This window comes from Antedon mediterranea, chromosome 11 (assembly GCF_964355755.1).
Source record: "Antedon mediterranea chromosome 11, ecAntMedi1.1, whole genome shotgun sequence".
Lineage (NCBI taxonomy): Eukaryota > Metazoa > Echinodermata > Crinoidea > Comatulida > Antedonidae > Antedon > Antedon mediterranea.
In genome coordinates, this window is record NC_092680.1 from 14074663 (window position 1) to 14099089 (window position 24427).

Here is a 24427-nt window from a genome sequence, read left to right on the forward strand (position 1 = left end):
ACATTAACTTTTGTGTTTAATTATCCTTCTTCAAAACTAGATATTTTCTGTTAATATGTCATATCACGTAACTTGTGCTGTATTGCTTTTGATAAATTGTTATTATTATTCTTTTGTTTTTCAATTACTTTAGTATAAAAAGAAATGAGTTTTAAATGACTTGATAATTATAACTTGTCTCATCACATAGATTGCTACATCTTTTTTAGGTAAAATTTGTGTTCTTTATTGTTTGTTTGTTTGTTTCTGTCCTAGTCCTAAGGTTTATTCAATTCCATAGAAAGGCTGTAAACTACCATTAACTCAACAGCATGTTTCTAAGGCCTGTTTATTGTCTTGTTTTACTTCTGGTTTTGGTAGAGTTTTCCTTAATATAAAGAATGAATCCTAGCACACATGGGTGTCCTCTCTCAATGTTTTATTGTAATATTTGGGTTGGTTTGAAGGATATTAAATGCTTGAGCAGATTGTGTAAAATCTTATATTAAATCAAGCTATTAAATTATATTAAAATTCTGCCAATCATGTTTTGTGTATTCAATCAATTGTACTACATATTATAATATCCCTGCCCACAGTAATTTTTTTTAGATTTTCAAGCATTAGAAACGTACAACACATTTATCACACTATACTTTACTTTTATAGCTATCTCTTAAATACATCAACTACAGTACCTGTATTTCTTTTTTTTTTTTATTTGCACTTCATTATTGCGTAGGATACAAACCAATTCTCCCTGCTATTTAATATGACTGAAAGTAGCAAATATCTATGGGCCTGTTTCTGCTGCATATCCTCAAAATATGGTATAAAAATACTGTATATTTGATACCATATTTTGAGTACCCCATTTAAAGTATACTATCGTGAGAGGTCATGTTAAAATTCATCCTTTTTTTTTTGTTGGGTTAAAACGATCCCCTAGAAATAAAAATATACGGTATTTGTGATTTTGGCATCAGAAAAAAGCGTACACAAAATACAGTATAAATTTATAAATACTGTATTTTATCCACAAATTTGGTGGGGAAAAATATGTTATATTGATACGGTATATTTTTGCGAGCACCATTTCTGCTACCAAAAATATACCATATATATATATATATATATATATATATATATATATATATACGGTATTTATGTGGCAGCAGAAACAGGCCTAATGAGCTGACAAGCAGTGGCACATAGTTTTAAGTAAAGACGTTTTGCCTCGATTGATTTACACCTAATCTAACTCAACTTGATCATGTCTTGTTACTTCTAGGTTCTATTGAACGTATTCAACTATGAACCTGCAGAAACATCCGATTAGTATCCCTTGTGGCACACTTACTCTAGCAATTGCCAAATCCCAGGGTGGAAGGTACCTAATCAATTGATTGTCAGTCGCTTGCACTAGAGGCTACCATTTTCAGCAGTGTCTAGCTGCTTGAGTTACATTCCATGAGTATTGATCCTTGATACCTTTATTCACACCTCGCCAGTATTATGGATTTCATATAATTGCATATTTCATTCAGCTGTAAAAGCTTCATATTTCAAACCTTTCATTACTATATTCTCTGTAATTGAAATGAATATCAAAGGTTTAAATAACTTTACTTTTATCTAATAGCATTTATTTTCAAGACATACAGTAAAAGTGTATTTCGTGCCTAGCTATGAGGGTAGTATGACGCCACGTATCCATATGAGTGTATGATTAAAAAACTAATTCATTATGTTGAAGGGATGCTCAAGGAACCTTTTGTAGTCATATGCTCTCTCGGGAAGAGTTAGGGCTAATGTGGGTTCATTCAGGTAAGCAGCGCTAAAAGATAACAAAACTATTATTGGTTCATGGAATACTTCAGTAGCAATGGAGTTGTTGTCAAGCATTTAGTCTAAAATGTATTCATTTTGTAGTACCTTTTGTTATCACTGTTTAAGTAAACATTTCTGTACAACAAAAACAAAACAATTTGACATTTGCAGCTAAAATTAATATGACATTAAAGCAATTTACATGATAGAAACTATATTCTATTTATTTTAGGATATTGAAGGCACTGATTATAATATTTAATGATATATGCATTGAACATGTCTAGTACATGTAATCGATATTATTATTATTAATAATACGTGTACTCTGTAGCAAGGGATAATGTAGTTTAAACCTTATTGTTTATAATTAAACTAAAAATATTCAAAATTCAACCCTTCTAAACCAAAACGTTTAAAATAGAAATAACCTGAATAACCAGGAAACCTGGCATCATTTGCATTTTCTTGCTTGTACTGGTTTACTTAAAGCAGTCCACATGTATTTCCTATGTTTTCAATTATCTATTAATTTCCTAGGCAGATGGAATGAGTACTCTTCCAAACCGGATATTTTGCACTGCATAGCTAAGTGCATGCAATAACAGGCCATCAATTGTACACAAAATTCATGACTTTCCGTTGTTAGTTTTTGTGTTTGTGTGGTGGCAAACATAAGCAAATGTTATTTTCATTCTTTAGACATTTTTTATTATTATCTATATATAAATTATGGTTAATTCTGACATAGGCGAGAACAATGGAAAAACTTTGGGACAAATCACTTGGCAACACTATAATAATACCTGTCACAATATATTTCAACAGTTTATTTCAGTCTCGTTCGTACCTAAATATGTACTCTTTTTTAAACCAAATGACGTCCGTTTGATCATTGGTTGATTGGAGTCTAGCCCCCTTATAAAATAGAAACACAGAGACCGAAAAAAAGGGGATCCGAGAATCAAGAATACAGACAGATAGCGATAGACGGGAGAGAGACGACTGCCAAAACATAAAGAAGTATCGTTCCAGACTCCATCTGGACAAAACAGTGTGTTGCAGGCTTGTTCTATTCTTTAATTAGTCATTTCAAGATTTGGATAAGAAGATTAAAAAAAGATTTGAGAATCTAGATACAGATAGACAGAGCTGAGGAACACTCACAACTGCTGAAAAACACAAAGAAATATCATTCTGAAATCCATCTTGATGAAAAAGTGTGCTGTAGTCTGCCATTTCAAGATTTGATTAAGAAAGAGAACCAGCTTTCCATCACATAATAATCCTATTTTTATTGAATGAAAAAGAAGATAGAAGACTGGTGTCAACTAGATACTAGACTGTCAACTTGTTATTAATTCTTTCTATTTGGATTTTACACTGTTCCTAGGGTGTCTAGAAAACTCAGATCTAGAAACCTCAGATCTCGGATATATCTGAGTTTTCTAGATCTAGAAAAGTCAGATATCTGAGTTTTCTAGATCTAGAAAACTCAGACTTATCTGACTTCTCTAGATCTAGAAAACTCAGATATCAATATCTGACTTTTCTAGTGAGAAGTCTGCTCTGAAAACCATGTTGTATTTCCATCTGGGTTTGAGGTAACTAATATACATTGATTGACGCGTTAGGGTTTATTTTTCAAAATCGTCAAAACAATTTTCAGAGTTTGTTACAGTAGATCTTATTAAATGTGAGGGCACACATAATATAAATTCATTCTTTAATTTTAGTATAGCCGGTTTATAGGTTTTATCCTGAAAACGTTAATGTGTATAGTATGTATATTTCTGTATGTAATACATACACAGTATGTAGAATAGCATTTGTCTAGACAAAAGGATCATTATTAAACATATTAATCAATTATTTATTTAATTTCCATACATGCTTTCTAATTAGCACAAATAAAGAATAATTACTATAATTGGTTTTGACGTGTTTGCTAATTCATTTTATAAATTATTTCAAACAATAAAATGTAAGTTTCATAGTATTTGTGACAGTGGTTTGATTTGAGACATTTAAATTTGACAATTTAAATTTATCTATTTAGAATCAAAAGTTTATTTTCCTATTTGTTATACACTATTGTATTTGCAGAAAATTGTTCATGCATGTGCTTGGTGTGGAAATTAAATGGTTGAATAAAAGTATTGGTAATAGTTAGACTGCAGACATTTTTAAAAAGTTGAATAATATTTTTTACGGTTCTAAAAGTTTCAGACTAAAAAATGAGAATATACCCAAGATATTAAGAAATCCATTTTAGACAATTATCTAGTTAATTATTACTGTATATCCTTCATTTACTATTTGTGGTAATGAAAGTTGCAAAATGTTTCTTAAAATTCTTTCCACATCCTTCTGTCATAAATAGCTGACTGACTTCTGTTGATTGATGTTTTTATTACCCTTGTTACATTTACAAATTATTCAACAGAATTTGTGTTCCTGCTTAATTTCCTATAACCATATAAGGTGTTGGTCGATATTTATTATCCATAAGAAATAAAGAATTAGATTAAAAAATTAGTACACCACCAGAAGGTCCACTAATAAGTTTGTTAATATAAAACAAAAAAAGTGATGATTCTATATTTTGAGTGTTGTAGGACCAAAAAAAATGGATTTGGCCACATGGGTATTATTCATCAACAACATCAACAAATTTAAAAGTGACGTTTTTCCTCCGTGGTGGGTTTATGGCTAAATTAATATAATTGATTTTAATTTGAATTAATATGATTGATTGATTGGTTACTTGATTGATTTATTTTGATAGAAAATATTTTGTAATATCCAGTGAAGTTTGGGTACTGTAGTTCGTTTATTTCATTTTTATATCAAAGACTGAGATTACAATTAAAATTTATTGCTGAAAATCACAGTAATAATAATAATATTACAATAGTAATATTATGTGTTAAAAAAACTGCAAATCATTCTATTAACTACTATAATTTTTTACGTTTTTAAATTCACAAGCGAATCATTTGTCAGCAATTATGTTGTAGATGGTAAACAGTTGAAATCATTTGAGACTGAAAAACAAAACTGCCTATATATCTCTGGGGGAAAAAAGAAGAAAATTCGACATTCAGACACATTTTTAGATTGGTCAGAATGCCGAGTAAAAATCCATATTGTCCGTCTTGCATTAAATCAAGCTCCCTTATATATGAAACTGTTGGACAGTGGGTATTCATCTATAATTATAGATGAAATTGTAAGACAGGTGCAGTGAGAATGACCCTTGACCTTTCCTGATCATCCACTGGTAATGTGTATGGATTAGTAATGTACAGTAGACACAAAACATACTGCTCTAATGTTTTTATAAACCTTAAACTTTGTTCATATATATGTAATATATTATTAAGGGGTGGGTACGAAACTACATTAGCGCAAGGATTATGTAGGCCTATAACCAACAATATTATTGAACTTTTCTGACCATTGAGACACTCATTTCACTGGTATAATGATCAAAAAGGTAACCACTCACTAATAAGTGGAAATTTATATGTTATATTCGAACTATACTTTGTTTGCTGGTGCAGGTTTATTGTCATTTATGTATTAGGCTTACAGTATTATTTTACTACATTATAAGCCACTGTTGTTTTCATATTTGTAAAATAAACTAAGGTACACGGAAGGTTCTTGTTTTTCTATACCTTTTCACCACCAAATCCATTGGAATATACAACACTGCATGAAATATATCTGGAGTAGCCATCCCCACGACACAATCATGTCCCAATGTTCACTGAAGTTTTCACGAGTTATTATAGATATTATTATCTACAGTAATAACATTTATTTAATGTGACTAACCTATAGGCAGAAACCTGTTTACACTGCAAGCAAATATCTATTGTGTGAACAAAGCACTATGTTCAATTTAATGGTATAAAACAAATAACGTTGGTGGTTCGTTGGTGAGCTCCCACTAGAAGGCCTAAATGTGATAGGGTGTTCCACTAAACATTTTTCTTTTCACCTGTGTTCCCCACTTCGAGGGGGAAGGGCTGATATCGGTTTTTAGGTACAGTATTAGCGGCACCACTAACATCATTTCTGGTTTGTGTATTATATCCATAATAAATGGCATTCTAAAAATAAGCATTAAAAACACTCCAAAAACACTTAGGGTGTTAAACGTTAATACACACTCTTTTTGCCCAATTTCTGTTTTACAACCTTTCTTTAGTAATTTCATTATAATTAATTCACTTTTCAACTTAAAACCATGTTATACGAGCATGTCAAAATTGACAGGCTACGCATGTGTAAGTTAGCAAAATGGTGAAAATATGCTCAAATTTTTAATTAATATGGATCGTCAGAATGCTCAAGAACCCCTATTTTGCATTTAATTTTCTTAAAGTGTATATATCATATGTATGATTTATTATGAAATTAAGGGGAAAAAGGTTAATTACATCATCACCTTCTTCTATATATTAAAGTTAAAAGTATATACTTTGATAATGTATCATTTTTAAAAATGTTTAAAGATGTCTTCATAGTAAAAAATTATGATACATTGCGGTATGTAATATCTATCTGCACCAAAGTGGTTACTGCATAATAAATACACAGAGGAATCTTTCCTCAACATTTAGTAAGTTGTGTATGGCTCGGTTGTCTGTGCTCGTGTCTATAGCAGTCAAGGTACCGAGATTGATTATCACCTTGGGAAACGAAACAAAATAAGATTTCTGTTAATATCCATGTTGTTTGTCCAATTTTATTTCTTAGTGTATAGATTATACGCATGATTTGATAATGTAATCTAGAGAAAAAGTAACTTATGTCTTTATCATTATGTAACAAGGGTGGTTTGTGACATTATACGGCCGCAGAGGGATGTGATACCGACTATTGTATTTGAGTTAAATAGCAAGATCCTATCTTTTATAAATTATAATTTGTATTAATTTGATTTATTAATAATTAAAGATTCAATCAAATATATCTTTTAAAAATCAATTATCTTTATTTAAATCAATGCATACAGTATAACCTATCATACCTGTCATGGTGACAAATTAAATCTAGTTGTAATTGTTGTTGTTTTCTCATATTAATTTAAAACCCCTATAATTTTGTAATTTTTGATAGCCTTGACCAACTGTTGTCTGATGACAGTTTAATTGTTAAACTAAAAAATCTTTATCTTATTTATTTTCCTTATTAAATTATTTAATAGTGACTACTGTAGCACATTAGATTTATTTATTTATTCATAGGAATCACTTTTATATCAGAGGCACACTTGTATCAGTTAATGGTGTATCCATTTTACAGACAAAATAATAATACAACTTTTTAAATCAATAAGTTTATTTTACAATTTAAAAGTTTCCATCTTTTCTAAATCTTAATCACCACAAAAACTATTTTCAGGTATATTTCTACTTTTTTTATTACAAAATATTTACTAAACCTCTAGCTCCATCCAGAGAGTTACAACTCCCTGCTCCATCACTGAGCAACATGCAGAAAAAGGTGTCTTGTATTGTCTTTTAATGATTTGTGACCTAAATGCTGTGACCCCTTACTGTACAGTACATCCAAAGTACTTGGTTACCAATAAGCTTGGGGCAATTTGCTTTCAGAATGTATAAATATATTGATAATCATCCAACGCTACAATTCGCAAATGAGAAAAAAAGTACACCAAACCTGAATATGTAATTTACAGTCTGTATTACCATGTGAATATGCTTCAAATTAAACTCGTAAATTTGTTTTTATCAATAACAAAAGATTATATTAATTAATTATATTAAAGGTATACAGTATGATAATATTTGAGAAATTATATTTAGAATTATTACTAAAATGATACATCTCTTTTTCATTAAAAAGTTAGATTGGTTTTCTTAATTTGGTAATCGTAATTTAGTATGGTAATATGGTAGTTTTATTTTATGAATGTCTTCTGGTGTACACAATTAAAAAAGGACTGCATAGATAAATGAATTTATTTATTATTACCATTTTAAGTTAATTTAGTGACCTGTATCATATCTTAGATTATTACTTAAGATTATTTTATACAAGAATTAGTCATGAAAAAGTCTACTGATAAAAGTGGCATGTTCCTTTTGTTCAAAACTGTATAATCTAATTTATACTTGTACCATGGACCTATGCACAATATACTGTACATAGCATGTATTGCATAAATATGCTATAAAGAAAGATGATAATCTATAACTTAAAATTCGCCGCCATATATCGCTAGACAAAAATAATAATAATAAAGGACCCCCTCAATAATTATTTTGTCAGAGACTTTTTACTGGCCGAATATGCCCGACTTCTTTCTCACATAAAGCCGGTATATACCGGTTATATTTCCGGCACGATAGTCCGATTAGAATGGGTAACTGCCGGTAACGATACCGACACGACGCCAGCATAATACCGGTATATTGCAGGCACATCTGTGAGAAAGGGGCTATAGAGTAAAATACTGTTCAAGGATATGGGATACAGTATATATACTCCTCTGCTATTTACCAACAAAAAACAAACAATTGAAGAAAAAAAAATTAGACACCTGCTTATATTTAGATTTGGAAAGAAGCCAAGTTATTGCTGCAAATGTGTTGAACTACCCTTGATATTGATTGTTCACATAAACTAAAATTTATGATGAATTTAATAATAATAGATTTAACGTTTGTTTTTGATGTAAAGAATTTACCACTGAAAGGCTCAGAATTTACCACTAATACCACTCTTTTATATAGATATAAGCCAGATTTTTAAATCACTTTATTTGTGTGAATTACTCATCTTTATTCTTACATCAGAAATAAAATGTTTGTTTACAAAGTTTTGGTAGATTATTTGGTTTATCTTTTTAAATCTATATTTGTGAAAATCCAAAAGCCTTTGTTATCGCAACTAGAAACATATTTTTGTGTAAAACCGAAACTAAAAGTGCTTAAAAGATAACTTTACCAGATATAGTTTATATAACAGCAACAACAACTCAAATATTAACTATGATTTAAATATTTAATATGTTGTTATGACACATTTTATGTAAAAGAAATGTCAATATGTTCACTAGAATTTCATGTTATACATAACATTTTTTTTAAAGTACCTAGATTTTGAAAACTGATAGTATGTTAATGTTTTTTGCACCACGCCTTTTTGTATATTGTATGTTGATACAAAATAATATTACTAAAACAGACGTAATTTTATGTAATTATTTTATCGAAAAATGGCGTAGTTCATACAGTTACCAACTGAGGGCACAATCGGTTTACTTCGTTTACATGGCTAATTTTTATTTTCGGCGATGTTCTTTTTTATTCTTTCTTATAATATTGATACAAAATGGAATATGTACATTACTATAGTTTATAATTATGTTTTTGTCTGTACTATATTTAAACAAATATGTTTACTACTGATGAACAAAAATAATTGATAATAAATCATTTTTCTGAAGAAAGAACAATAATTAAAACTGTTTACACCAAAAAGGCTTCTTTTTTTTCTTTTTTTTTAATATGAAAGTTAAAGCTATTTAAAATGTTAGCTCTTGTTAGCTTTCCTGTTTAATATTCTCAAAGAAACTTGTATACTCATGCCTTTTAGAGGTTAAACAAAACGGTGTCTGTAATACAATTAAATATAAAATAGTGCTACAAGCCACTGGAAACACTATATTAGCTTTGTTTACTCAATTCCATTACAATATTCACTACTTTTAGTTGATTGTGTTGAAAGCTAACGAAGTGACAAAATGAGATCTTACTTGTGTTTCAATAGTCGCAAACTGTCCATTGAGTGTAGTTAGATTTGTCATAGTTGGATTATACAGCAATTATTTATAAACAAGTACCTATTAATATTTATATGAGCCAGAAATAGAGAAAGTACAAAAAAAGGTAAGGAATGGCAACAACTATACATCATTCTATGGTTTATTGATTTCTTTAATGTGTCCCCTGAGTGTCTTGTATCTAAATTTAGTTTATTCAAGAGAGCACATTGCCATTCCTTTTCATACATTACCTGTATCTACTTTGATATTGGATTTTTTCAATCTAATTTGAAAATAATTTATCAAAATTTTATATATTTGGAATACCAACTAAAAAAATATATTATTATCATTTTTATGATTTATTTTGTCATTTTAATTTCACATTATTGTTATTTACTTTGAGCAACAAAAAACAATGAATGTATTATTGTCTGTCATACAATGGCGTTTTGGTGAAATGTAACTGTTATTTTTTAATATTTAGTGAAATGTGAAAGTGAAATTTTTTTCTATGTAAGTGAATATTTTATTCATTTTTAATGTATCTTAATTTTCATGTTTGTGATATAAAAAAAATCCTACTAAAATTAAAATAGAAATTTTAACTTCAAAACTTTTTAAAATCAAGAATGTATATATGTAAAAACACCATCACAAAGCTATACATTTTGTATTTTTGACTAGTATATTATTTAAATTATATTTACTTGTATATTTCTTTTTTATATAAAAGCAGTACTGTAGGTACCTGGATTTTTAGGGCAGCCTAGTAGATGGGATGTTTGTGTAGTAATAGTTCCTGAATTAAGACAGGATGTAATATGGACAGAAATGTTGTCAATATTTCCTTTTGAAACAAGTAACACATAACATTTAATTCTTATAGGTACCAGTAATTTCTTAGTTGTGTACTTTTAATTGTGATTGAATAGTATAATAGCACACAACATTCACATTTTACATATATACTGCCCATTTTAAAGCCTCCTTCCCTACGTTTTTTAGATCTAATTTAAGATCACAAACTATATTTAATGTAAAAATAATACTATATGGTCCTATTGCGATAACTTTTTTCGTCTTTAAACGGTTAAAAATGTGAAAAATAAGTCGATTCTAATAATTATAGCGGCCCGCTATAAATCCCAAAATGCATTGTGCGCGGATTGATATTTTTGTTTTTCACCTGTAATTCGCCCACTTTTCAATCGATCGTGAGGCCAAAACAAATGGAAGACTCCTAACTTTTCAGCGAAAATACCGGGTTTTCCCCAATTTGTATCAACGGAGTCTGGCAAAAATAGAAAGACAATTAATGCAGCAACTATACAACGTCAGGCTAGGTATATAGCTAGCGTACAATGTTCGTACGTTACCGATGTTTACCAGCTAGGCCTACAAAACTAAGCCTAGCTAGGCTAGGCCTAAGACCGTCCACGAGAGGTCGATCGCCGCGAGCTACTTAGTAGTGCATTGTTTCTCACTTTTTATCATAATTTACCATAAAACGTACATTTAAGACAAGGAATGACATGGTTTAATGTTTTTAAAGTGATATATATGTATTATTTTCCAAAAAACGTCCAAATTTGCAGGGAAGGGGTCTTTAAGTTTTTTTGATTGGATGGCTGAAAAGATTAATTTCAGAAACTGAAATTTTAAGCAAACTTTTGAGATCATTTTAATTATTGCTAAGGTATAAACGTATTCACTTCAATATTGGATTAAAAAGTAAGATATATACTTCCGCATTCAGATAATTTCACTCTATTTTTGCTAATTACTGTAATTACTTTTATTAACCTAACTTTAACTATAATACATTATAAAACTTTAGAACACCAACATAATTTATTTCAATGCATTCTTATATAATTAGAAGCTATTGATTTGTGTTATTAGAAATTCTATAGTAGCCAGCTTGCTGCATAAGGATTAATTTTCACTTTCAGAATAGTTCTCTATGTTTCATTCTGATGTCAATCAATAACAATAATTTTAATGTTCTACCTCCAGTATACCACAGCTATGTTAATCTTCATAAAGTTTCTCTTCAAAAGATTCGCTATCAAATGCTTGTATTTGTTATTTAAGCCTGTTTTCCTGTCGTTGGTTGAGTTACGTTGAGTTGCGTTGAATTGACAGGATTCAACAATTTTACAGGAAAAGGGGGTAAAAATCAATGTTAAAAATCGTTAAAATGTGCAATCGTTGAAGTTCAACTCGGTTTAACTTCAACGTTTCAATTACATCATTGCAGTTTGTGAAAAAAATAGGTACATGCTGACAATTCTTTAATTTTTATAATGCTACTACTATTTTTTTAACCTTTTTTGTACATTTTTAAGGTCTGATATTTCAAAACAACAAGTGTAAGTCAAATTAAAATATAATATTTTATTATTACTTTAGTGTACGCCTAGATTAAGATATTAGTGAAAGCATGTTGAAGCATCAAAACACGTAATTTTTTCAATTTTTACGCGGGCCCGGCTGCAACACTTTTTGTCGCATGTCCCTAGACTTTTGACAAAACATCACATTTTTTATTGATTTTAAACCAGAAATCGTGGACGTATATTTAATTAGGACACCAGTTATTGTTGTAAGTTATGCTAAATTTGTTCACATACATTTTGGAAATTGGAATTACTAAAGATAACTTTTTTTATTACAACAATAGCATTTTGTCTGTTACAACTTGCAACCAAAACAGTTTCAGAATATGAGGATTCAAGGTACAGTAGAATCTACTGTTTTAAACATTTTTTTTTTAAGTTATGTTTTATAAAAAAATACTTATTTTAATATTTTTCAGGTTTAAAATGCTGGAATATAGATGGTGAAGAGGCAAAGTTAGATGATGCCATCTCGACATTAGCCAAAACTGAATTAAAAACCGATGATATAGGTATGTACATACAAAATGCATGTTCTGCTGTAGATTTTCCTTATTTCATAAAATATATATTCAAATATATCAAATTATTTAATTAAATTTCAGTATATCACCGGGCTGTTTAGAATTCATGTTCTGTGCCTGATGTTTATATATATATATAATATATATATATAATATAAATCCAAAGGCAAATTACTGAAAAAATAACAATGCTGTGGGTGGTATCAGTGGATGAGGAGAACATTTCAGTAACTACATTAATTTTTTTTTTGACATAATAATTTTAATGTGTCAGATGATATTTTATTGTTGTTTTTCGTCATAAAACTTACAGGCTTTATAGTCAGTTAAATGTTGACCAAATTTTAACCATCTATTTTCAGGTAGACAAAGTCTTTGCCTTGTTGGAGAAAATCTGGGCATTGTGGTCCTGATCAGCCCTAACGCTGCCTATGTAAAAATCGAATTACAAACACTGCTGTCGCATTCAGCTCAGCATAAATGCTTAATATATGGTGGGCATGTTGTTGAAAATAATGACTGGGTTCTCAGTGATGACACGTTTAGTCTTCAAGATGTCATTGATGTTGTATCCGACGAAAATGTCCAGAGTGCTCTATGCAATGCTGGTGACGACAAGCCAACACTCTCTGTATCTGGTTGCCATTGGCCTGCTGGAACAGTATCAAAACAAGAATTTACTAAACTGTTATCTCTAACATTTAACCCAAGCGACATTAAGAATGATTCTCAAAGCATTCCACAACTAGTGGATGCACTCACCACACATGTGCAAGTTCCATCCCCATTTGACCAATTAGAGCCACCTACAATTGGTGTTGGTGTCAAGTGCAAGATCTCTAAGCCAACTGTTCTTATATTTCCAGCAGCTAAAGGTGATTGTGCATTCTTTGCTGTCAACGATTTTAGTATATTCATTGGAGGTGGTTATCCTGTAAAGCCATGCTTTTGGAAATTTGCCAAACACCTTCATAGAATAGATGCTATCCTATTGCCCCATATGCAACCTGATAGTGTAATCGGAATTAACAGCCTATTGCAACGTAAAATAGCAGAAGCTCAACTTCCAGAACCAGAAAGAGGAACAGATGAGTTTGATGAGTGGCAAATGAAATGCAATTCCCCAGAAGTAGGCGTTGTTTATGTCAATGCACCTGAAGGAAAGACTTCACCACAGAGTTTAGTTCTCAAGACTATCAGTAGTGGAAATAAAACAATGCAATTATTGAGAGATTTGGACATTGAACCAATAATGTGTATTTCAAGTAGTGGTAAAACAATTGAACCAATTACTCTTTATCAAAAAGTAGGAATTGGTAAGCTTGATATGTTCATACTTTCTCCACCTAAAGATTCAAAAGAACTAAAAGACTTTATACAGCAGTGGTCCAACAATGCTAAATTTTTCACAAAGGCCAAAACAGGCGTTAGAGTGAATGGCAAAGATGCAGATTTAGTTCTCTCAAATGTTGTATCTGTTTGTGCTCTCATTGTATGGCAGCCATATAACCCAAATGAAAATATAGTCCGAGTACTGTTCCCAGGAAATGCTCCACAGAACAAGATTTTAGAAGGATTAGACAGATGTAAAGATTTAGATTTTTTAAAACATGCAGATGTTACTAAAAACAAGCTTAAAAATGGAGGGAAAGGGAAGTCCTTAAAGAAATCATCTGGCCGTACTTCAGCAAAGGGAAAAGTAAATGGTACAATACATGGATCAAAAAATAGTTTATCTGTTACAACTACTAATGATGCTCCACCACCAGAACTTGCAGATGGTGTATGCAATGATGGAATACATTGCAACACTCCACCCCCAGAGCTTGCTGATGGTGTCTGTAGAGATGGAAAACATTGCAACACTCCTCCTCCAGATGGCACATGTGATGATGGCATTCATTGTAACACTCCTCCACCTGGTGTCTGTGGTGATGGAATCCACTGCAATACTCCTCCTCCAGATAACACATGTGGTGATGGCATTCATTGCAACACTCCTCCACCTGGTGTCTGTGGTGATGGAATCCACTGCAATACTCCTCCTCCAGATAACACATGTGGTGATGGCATTCATTGCAACACTCCTCCACCTGGTGTCTGTGGTGATGGAATCCACTGCAATACTCCTCCTCCAGATAACACATGTGGTGATGGCATTCATTGTAACACTCCTCCACCTGGTGTCTGTGGCGATGGAATCCACTGCAATACTCCTCCTCCAGATAACACATGTGGTGATGGAATCCACTGCAACACTCCTCCACCTGGGGTCTGTGGTGATGGAATCCACTGTAACACTCCTCCACCTGGTGTCTGTGGTGATGGAATTAACTGTAACACTCCTCCTCCAGAAAATACATGTGGTGATGGAATCCACTGCAACACTCCTCCAAATGGTGTCTGCGGTGATGGTATTCACTGTAACACACCACCTCCAGAGGATGAAGGTGATGTTGAAGTTCAAAAAGTATCTGAAAACAACATGCCAGATCCTGTACAGTTTACAAATCAACAGCCTGAAATGCAACCAACTGGCTATAACCCAAATGGTGATGAAATTGTTGCACCTATTGCAACAAAAGTACCAATAGAATCTCCAGATGAAGGATACCCAGCCACTTCACCAGAGCAATATACTGCAAACAGCATTGACACAGAAACTTCAGAAGAGCAGATGACAGACCAGTCTGTAGAAGACATTCCACATGACGAAGAAAATGAACCATTACTTTCAGAAAAACAGGAGAAAGTTGATGATTCACCAGGTGATAGTCAGGATTCAATTGCATCATATGATCCACAAGAGCCATGCCCATGGGAGCCTACAATAGAACTCTCTAAACAAAGTGCAGAACCTGCAGCTGGAGATCTTGAAGACATTGAAGCTGTATGTAGTGACCAAAAGCAGGAGGTACCAAGTCCAGCTGAGGAAGAAACAACGCAACAACAAGTTGAAGTAGTTGCAACTGACATCACACATTCTGCTGGTAAATAGTTATTTTATTTTTACTTTTAAAATTAATTAATGCTATTAATATTATTATTGTTTTGTTGAATGTGCCATTTAAATGTCAAATAATAGTTATCCACTTTGACACCAAAAAGTGGATAAAAAAATGTCCTGATCTATGTAAATAATACATACGCTATATTCTTCATAGCCACACATATAAATACAGTACTGTATAGGTACCACAGCATTTTTTATGTAGGTCTATGTTTGAGGGCTATACACTTTTGACACATAAGTCACAAGTTTGTGGTAGAATGTAACCCTTTATTTTGTCATTTTATAAGTGAAAACATTTTTTTTTGTTTACTGAAGTGAATAACTTTATTCAAACCTGATTTTAAAAATCTTAATTTTTCATGTTTTTGGGGACAATACCTCATCAATATTTTTTTATTATTTGTTTTCCAGATGAAGAAATTGAACATGATGATTCATCTGATGCTGAATCACAAGCCTCACAAATTGAAGTTGAACAAGTTGACGATGTACAGGTGTCAGTAGAGTTAAAGGATAATGACTTTACTGGAGAAACCAGCACAGATGCAACTGAAGCATTTGAAAATACAGATCTAGAAAGTGGAACACAAGCCTCTCCTAAAGAAGAACCTGCTGAACTAGAAGAGGTTGTACAATTAGAAGCTATAAGAACCATTGAGAGTTCAAAAGATGAACAATCAGTTGAATCTGGGAAAATTAGACAGGATGTTCCAGATGAAACACACACAACTCTTGGCGATACAACAGCAGAAAGCATTCAGTCCACACCACAACCTTCTGATACAATGGAAGCAACTAATGATGTAGAGAATATTACTGCCGAAGATACAAACCGAGGGTTTGAAGTACCAGTAGAAAACCTTCCTGAAGAGTCCAAAGATGATACTACTATGCAAGATACTGAGAATGTTGACAAAGAAGATGATATGGTTCAATCTACACATGTGCCTAAACATGAAAATATACTAATAGACCATTTCCAGCAAAAAGAAGTAATAAAAGAAGAAAATGATGAGCAAGTTGGAGACCAAATAGTGAAACAAGCAATTGAAAAAGACAATAAACAAGTTGAATATCTTTCTGAAGATTTATCCGACACTACTGACGTTGCTGTAGATGATGACCTTAAAGAAGATGTACCTAAGGAATCAATTGAGTGTGAACATGTAGAAGCAGTAGAAAAAGATGAAAATGTAATGGAGGAAACTAAACTTGAAAATATACAAGTTGAGGAAACAGATGAACAGAGTTCAAATAACCAATATGAGGAAGACCAAAAGGAAAAACAAACAACTGCATCTGATCTGTTAATGGAGCAAATAGTAAATGCTGAAATAACAGAAGATAAAAAGATAGAAGAATCAACAGTTGAAATGAAAAAAGAAACAGAGCAGGAAGAACATGTAGATGAGGCAGAAAATGCAAAAGAACAAGAAATTAAATATGAGCACATTACAAGTGCTGTTGCTAATGAATTCAAATCTTTACCAGGTGAATCAGAAGTAAATGTAGACCAACTGAAGGGCAGTAAAAGTAGTGTGGAAGAAAGTGACACTGCCAATGAGGCTGAGACTGTGGAAGTAATATGTGATGAACCTGAAACTGAGGAACTACAGAAAGATGAATCCCAAACTGAGGAACTACAGAAAGATGAATCCCAAACTGAGGAACTACAGAAAAATGAATCCCAAACTGAGGAACTACAGGAAGATGAATCCCAAACTGAGGAACTACAGAAGGATGAATCCCAAACTGAAGAACTACAGAAAGATGAATCCCAAACTGAGGAACTACAGAAAGATGAATCCCAAACTGAGGAACTACAGAAAGATGAATCCCAAACTGAGGAACTACAGAAAAATGAATCCCAAACTGAGGAACTACAGGAAGATGAATCCCAAACTGAGGAACTACAGAAGGATGAATCCCAAACTGAAGAACTACAGAAAGATGAATCCCAAACTGAGGAACTACAGAAAGATGAATCCCAAACTGAGGAACTACAGAAAGATGAATCCCAAACTGAGGAACTACAGAAAGATGAATCCCAAACTGAGGAACTACAGAAAAATGAATCCCAAACTGAGAAACTACAGGAAGATGAATCCCAAACTGAGGAACTGCAGAAAAATGAATCCCAAACTGAGGAACTGCAGAAAGATGAATCCCAAAGTGAGGAACTACAGAAAGATGAATCCCAAACTGAGGAACTACAGAAAGATGAATCCCAAACTGAGGAACTACAGAAAGATGAATCTCAAACTGAGGAACTACAGAAAGATGAATCCCAAACTGAGGAACTACAGGAAGATGAATCCCAAACTGAGGAACTACAGAAAGATGAATCCCAAACTGAGGAGCTACAGAAAGATGAATCCCAAACTGAGGAACTACAGAAAGATGAATCCCAAACTGAGGAACTACAGAAAGATGAATCCCAAACTGAGGAACTACAGAAAGATGAATCCCAAACTGAGGAACTACAGAAAGATGAATCCCAAACTGAGGAACTACAGAAAGATGAATCCCAAACTGAGGAACTACAGAAAGATGAATCCCAAACTGAGGAACTACAGAAAGATGAATCCCAAACTGAGGAACTACAGAAAGATGAATCCCAAACTGAGGAACTACAAAGTAATGAAATTGAAACTGAGGAACTACAGAAAGATGAATCTCAAACTGAGGAACTTCAAATGGATAAACCTGAAACGGAGGAATTAAACAAATATGAATCCAAAAGTGAACATGGAACTATAGTACAGAGTAATGAACCTGAAGCTGTGGAAATACAGACAGATGAATACCAAAATAAGGGACTTCAACCTGAAACTGAGGATCTAGAGAAAGATGAATCCCAAACTGAGGAACTACAAGGTGAAGAAATAGAAACTGAGGTACTACAGGGTAATGGATCTGAAACTGAAGAACTACACACAGATAAATCCCAAACTGAGGAACTACAAGGTGATGAACCTGAAACTGAGGAACTACAAAAAGATGAATGCCAAACTGAGGAACATAAAAGCAAAACTGAGGAACATCAAATGGATGAACCTGAAACTGATGATCTAGAGAAAGATGAATCCCAAAATGAGGAACTACAAGGGGATGAATCTGAAACTGAAGAATCTCAAAATGAGGAACTACAGAAAGATGAATCCCAAACTGAGGAGCTTCAAATGGATGAACCTAGAACTGAGGAACTACAGAAAGATGAATCCCAAACTGAGGAGCTTCAAATGGATGAACCTAAAACTGAGGAACTACAGAAAGATGAACCCCAAATTGAGGAGCTTCAAATGGATGAACCTAAAACTGAGGAACTACAGAAAGATGAATCCCAAACTGAGGAGCTTCAAATGGATGAACCTAAAACTGAGGAACTACAGAAAGATGAATCCCAAACCGAGGAGCTTCAAATGGATGAACCTAAAACTGAGGAACTACAGAAAGATGAATGCCAAACTGAGGAGCATCAACTAGATGAACCAGAAACTGAGGATCTAGAGAAAGACGAATCCCAAAATGAGGAACTACAAGGTGATGAAATTGAAACTGAGGAACTACAAGGTAATATATCTGAAACTGAGGAACTGCACACAGATACATCCCAAACTGAGGAACTACAAGGTGATCAATCTGAAACTGAGGAACTACAGAAAGATGAATCCCAAAGTGAGGAACTTCAAATGGATGAACTTGAAACTGAAGAACTACACAAAGATGAATCTGAAACTAAGGAACAGGAATTACCAACTGAAGGTACAGGGATAAATGAACCGCAAATTGTAAATGTTGATAAGTCTTATGATGAAGAACCAATTATTGATGGGTCTTCTTTAAATGAGGATCAAGAAGAAAATGAAGTAGTAGTTATGGAAAATAAGAGAGAAGAAAATGATGCACTAACAGAACAAGTACTTGCAGAAGAACAAGTAGATGTTGAAGTTGTAAAAACAACAACAGTAGAAGAAGATATTATTGAACCACAAAGTGAGAAGTCATTAGAATCAGTTACAATAGATGGAGTCACTGAAACAACTACTGAACATACATCAGATTTGGAAGAATTTGTTACAGAAAAAAGACAAGACATTGAAGTTGAAGACAAAATTGTAGTGGTGGGTGTTCCTGATGAGCATGCTCTGCCAGACAATATTGATGGTGTGTCTGGAAATTATACACCTGAACCTGTGCAAGAAAACCAAACTGTTTCAGAAACTTTACAAACATCAAGTCCAGTTCAACATTCTCCAACCCCTGATGAAATCCAAGCTAGAATGGATGAAATATCTGATGAAAATGAATTCGATAAAAAGACAACTCTGGTTTTAGCACCAACTCCGCCCGTTTCTCCAGCCGCATCCCCTTCAAAGTCTCCAATAACTATTCTTGCTCCAGTAGTTATACCAGTTGCAGGAGAAAATAAAGAAGTGAAAGTAGATTCTGTTACAGAGACCAAGAAGTCTGCTAAAAAGACAACTAAGAAAGCACCACCAAAGAAAGATACATCTCAAAAACCTGCTGCTATTAAAGTCACAAAAACAGCAGCAACTAAAACTAAACCAGTAACCACATCAACTAAGAAAACTGATGATAAGAAAACTGATTTTAAGAAAATTGATGTTAAGAAAGCTGATGCTAAGAAAACTGATGCTAAGAAAGCTGATGCTAAGAAAACTGATGCTAAGAAAACTGATGCTAAGAAAACTGATGCTAAGAAAACTGATGCTAAGAAAACTGATGCTAAGAAAACTGATGCTAAGAAAACTGAAACTAAGAAAACTGATGCTAAGAAAACTGATGCTAAGAAAACAGAGTCTAAGAAAACAGAAGTTAAGAAAACTGAAGTTAAGAAAACTGATGCTAAGAAAACTGATGCTAAGAAAACAGAGTCTAAGAAAACTGATGATAAGAAAACTGATGCTAAGAAACCAGATGTTAAGAAAACTGAAGTCATGAAAGAAGATAAAAAGTCTGATGATACAAAGAAAAATGTAGACAAGAAATCAACTGTAACTAAAAAGAAGGCAACCACAATAAAAGCTGAATCTTCAGCACTGAAGTCTAAGACAGAATCCAAGCCTTTAGTCAAGCCAACAAGTTTAAAATCAAACACTAAGTCAGCTTCTTCAAAAACAAATGATGCTACAAAGAAAGATGAGAAAAGGTCATTTGCTAGCCCTACCAAAGCATCTGAGAGGAGAAGTACTGTTGATCAAACTGATAGTAAAAAGAAAGCTTCTTTAGCACCTACTGCAGCATCTAAAAAGGCTGAAACCAAACGTCCCACAACTGCACCTTCTGGCACAAATACAAAAAAACCTGCTCCACAGAAGACATCTTTAACCTCCAAAAAGACAGACTCTAAAAAAGATAAGAAAGCTCCTACTAAACCTGCCAATGGAAGGCCAGGAAGTTCGACTAAATCTACAGCAGCAGCTCCACCAAAGGAAAAACCGATTCCAGTAAGCGGCCCACCTGTCTATATTGATCTAACCTATGTTCCTAATCATGCAAGCAAAGACAATATCAACATGGAATTCTTTAGACGCATTAGAGCAAAGAATTATGTCATTAGTGGAAATAATAAAGGAAGTGATCAACCAAGCTTACAAGTTTTAGAAGCTCTTCTTGAGGCAAAGAACAAATGGGAAGATAATGATCTAGAAGTAACCGTAATTTCTACATATGATACACAGGTTCTTCAAGATTGGGAAAATAGTCGACAAGAAGAACTTGAAAAGGCCAAGATTGTTGTTTCGCAACCTGCCTGTTCAAGTGTTGTTCAAATGAAAGATGAAACATTCTACATGTACAAGGTTGAATTTTGAAGCAACTTGAAACCAAGATAAGAAAATAATAGTGGCAAAAGAAATTACATGCAATGTGTTTTTTAAAAATACAGTAGTTTTTGACCAGCTTTTAAAATATAAATATCTGCCAGCCCAGTGTATTATACATTTTTGCATCATAATAACAAAATTGTTGGGCTCGGTAAAATTTTATCTTATATGCTAGACTTCAATTATTGGGTAGTTTAATTAGCTGTGAATACAGTATTTTCCTTTGAGTAGAGTAATCTATTCAAGCAATTGTTCAGTGTGGTAAGACAACTCATCTGTGCATAGAGATCTCAATATAGGCATAACAAAAGCAAATTGAGGTTTTTTTTTAGTTTCGCTTTTTTTATCCGATATATTTCATAAAGTGACTTTGTTTTCTATTTGTGAAAGTCAAATTCTTTGTTAGATTTTTGGTGCAATTTTATCTAATAAAACAAAGTGATAGTTTTAAAGGTATTGATAATTGAGTGGTTCTAATTAGAGTAATTTTAATAGAATAATTGAGCTAATTAGCTTTGCCATGATAATTTATAAAATTGCAATATATACACATTATATAAACAGAGCTCGCCCATAACCAGAATAAATGATACTTTAGACGTCTCTTTTTCCAATATATGTGTACTTAAATTTTTATTTTTTTTTTATTATATTTTTCTGTTAAGTTTTGTTGTAAAATAATAATGATATGTAATTTATTTATTTGCAATGATGGTTTATTTTGGTTAAATAATCGTGCAGATGGTTTGTGCCCAGCATGCATATTTATATTTAGTGCAATAGGTGTTATCTTTTGAATTTGTAGTTATTTAGATGCTTTTCTGTATAGTTTGTAGCTGATTAATTTGCTTTGTGAAAATTACAATTACAACCAACAAATCAATGTATTTTTTTAAATTTGCTTAGAATTGGCAATAATATTTTAGTAAGGTAACCTGAACAACATTATTTTCAAAATTAGTTTGTTTTGTGAACAGTACAAGATGATTACCGTTATTCAAATAAAAGTTTTTTAGAATTGGTAAGAATATTTCAATAATGTAATTTTTTTCAAACTGTATTTAAATCGATTGATTATTGATCCTTTTGATGTAAAATGAGTCACTGTAAAATTACACTGATAATTATCATCAAAAATTCCAATCAGAAAAATGATAAAATGTGATGAAAATAATAATAATTTATTGATAAATAAATTGTTTACAGTGATACATTTTGAGTTTTAGGTACAATTATTCAGGCATGTTTGTATTGTAATAATGCATGATTATTTACATGAATAATTGATAAATTCATATGTCTTGATGTCTTCTTCAAAATTGAACTACATTATGTAGAATAAATCTAATTGATTACAAAAGTATAGTTTATGCAATTGAAAACTAGTAAAAAAGTATAAAATTAGAAAATGTTGTAAAGAAAACAATTGGCAATACTATGTTATAGTAGTAGATGTTTAGAATTTTAAAAACTATAATATAACTAAATTCTCTAAATTGTTTAGATCATAAATAGTGTTTTTAAAGTAGTTTTTTGACAAAAATGACCGTAGGCCTACAAAAATAGTAGCTACATAAGAATATGTGTAATTGGGTGAATAATCTGTGAAAATTACCTTGTATTTTACATAATGATTAATTATACAAATGTATTGTGTAAATTAATGTAACCATGCATGCTTATAGAAGCTTAGACAATTCCTTTACGGTATTTGTATTTTTTCTTAAAAGATGTTAAAAACTGTCCATGCAAGGTTTTAGCTGAGAAACTTTTTGCTGGTCCACTCTAATTGGTTACTATTAATTCTGACAATTTGGTGATATTTTTGGTTACTTTAAATTATGTTTATTAATTATTAATGATGTACTGTATTATGTTCAGTAGAAGGGAACATGTGTGATAAACTTACTTGGAATAATATGAAATTGTTTTGAATTTGTGGGTTTCACTTTATAATTTTGTTAATTTGTAATTTATTTCACTATTCCTTGGTGGATATTGGTCTGTGTTAATTTATAGTTTATTTATATAATTAAATTTATTCTTCTTGAGGACATAGCATGTATAAAATGTTGCTATACTGATTTTATGTTGGAAAATCAATATGTAAAACTGTCAAAGACCTATTTCACTCCATTGCTTCTGTAGGACAACTATTTTAGACTATAGAAATTGTCCAAACATAAATTATTAAATATTCATAGAACAGTGTAAAAGAATTGTCATAGAATTTAGGTACAGTAACATAATAATGAAATTTACTCCGTAATATCGTACCACAAATTAATTGCACCACCTACAGACATTGATAATAAGATGCTTTTACATATGCATGTTTACCTTTCTGTGTCTATGTTTACAAAGCGCAGTCAATACATTGATTTGGTATTACAAACATGACTTTCATCTCTTATGTAAAAATAAAAAAGCATGTTTCTAATTTATTTAAACTGAATAAATAAAATTTTATTGATTTAATAAATATCTTTGTGATTAATAACTAGGTGTATTTAGTAAATTTTAAATCAATAACTGATAATCCAAATAAAATGTAGGTTTGATGGATTATTTCTATAAATGAAAACAAAAATCATTCATGTTCATCACTTCTTAATTTACACGAGTAAATGTTGTGTCAACTCGTCGCCCAAAAAGGGAGGTACCAACAAACATAATTTTCTGTTCTTGATGTGCTTATTTGGTGCCGCGAGTTTGTATATGTTGATGCAATGTACCGCTTGCATGAAATAAAGATAAAATAAATCGCATCTATGTAGTTATTGTGTTTATGTATTGAAGTTCAACTTATCTATATATTTATTTCAATATTTATAATAAATGCGATGACAAAGGTAAAGATATTAACCTAAAATGAGTTGAAACAATTAAATTAAGCATTACCGACGCAATGTAAGAAAATGCCCCCCAACAATTGTGTGAAATTACCTGCTTAGTTCGCACATCCGCTAGTTCTAGTTGCAAAAGACTATGACCTGATTCAACCAAGGCAATCTAACAACAGG

At 32.0% G+C, this 24427-nt stretch overlaps 1 protein-coding gene across 1 annotated transcript in view; it reads left to right on the forward strand.

Annotated features, from left to right (window-relative positions):
- LOC140062224 (uncharacterized) overlaps nucleotides 1-24172 on the forward strand; it is a 51330-nt gene extending 27158 nt beyond the window's left edge. The window contains exons 2-4 of the mRNA XM_072108329.1: nucleotides 12438-12530; nucleotides 12905-15532; nucleotides 15967-24172. Coding sequence (XP_071964430.1) covers nucleotides 12438-12530; nucleotides 12905-15532; nucleotides 15967-21392 — 8147 coding nt within the window. The 3' untranslated portion in view covers nucleotides 21393-24172. The remainder of the gene's footprint in view (nucleotides 1-12437; nucleotides 12531-12904; nucleotides 15533-15966) is intronic.
- The last annotated feature ends 255 nt before the right edge of the window (nucleotides 24173-24427 follow it).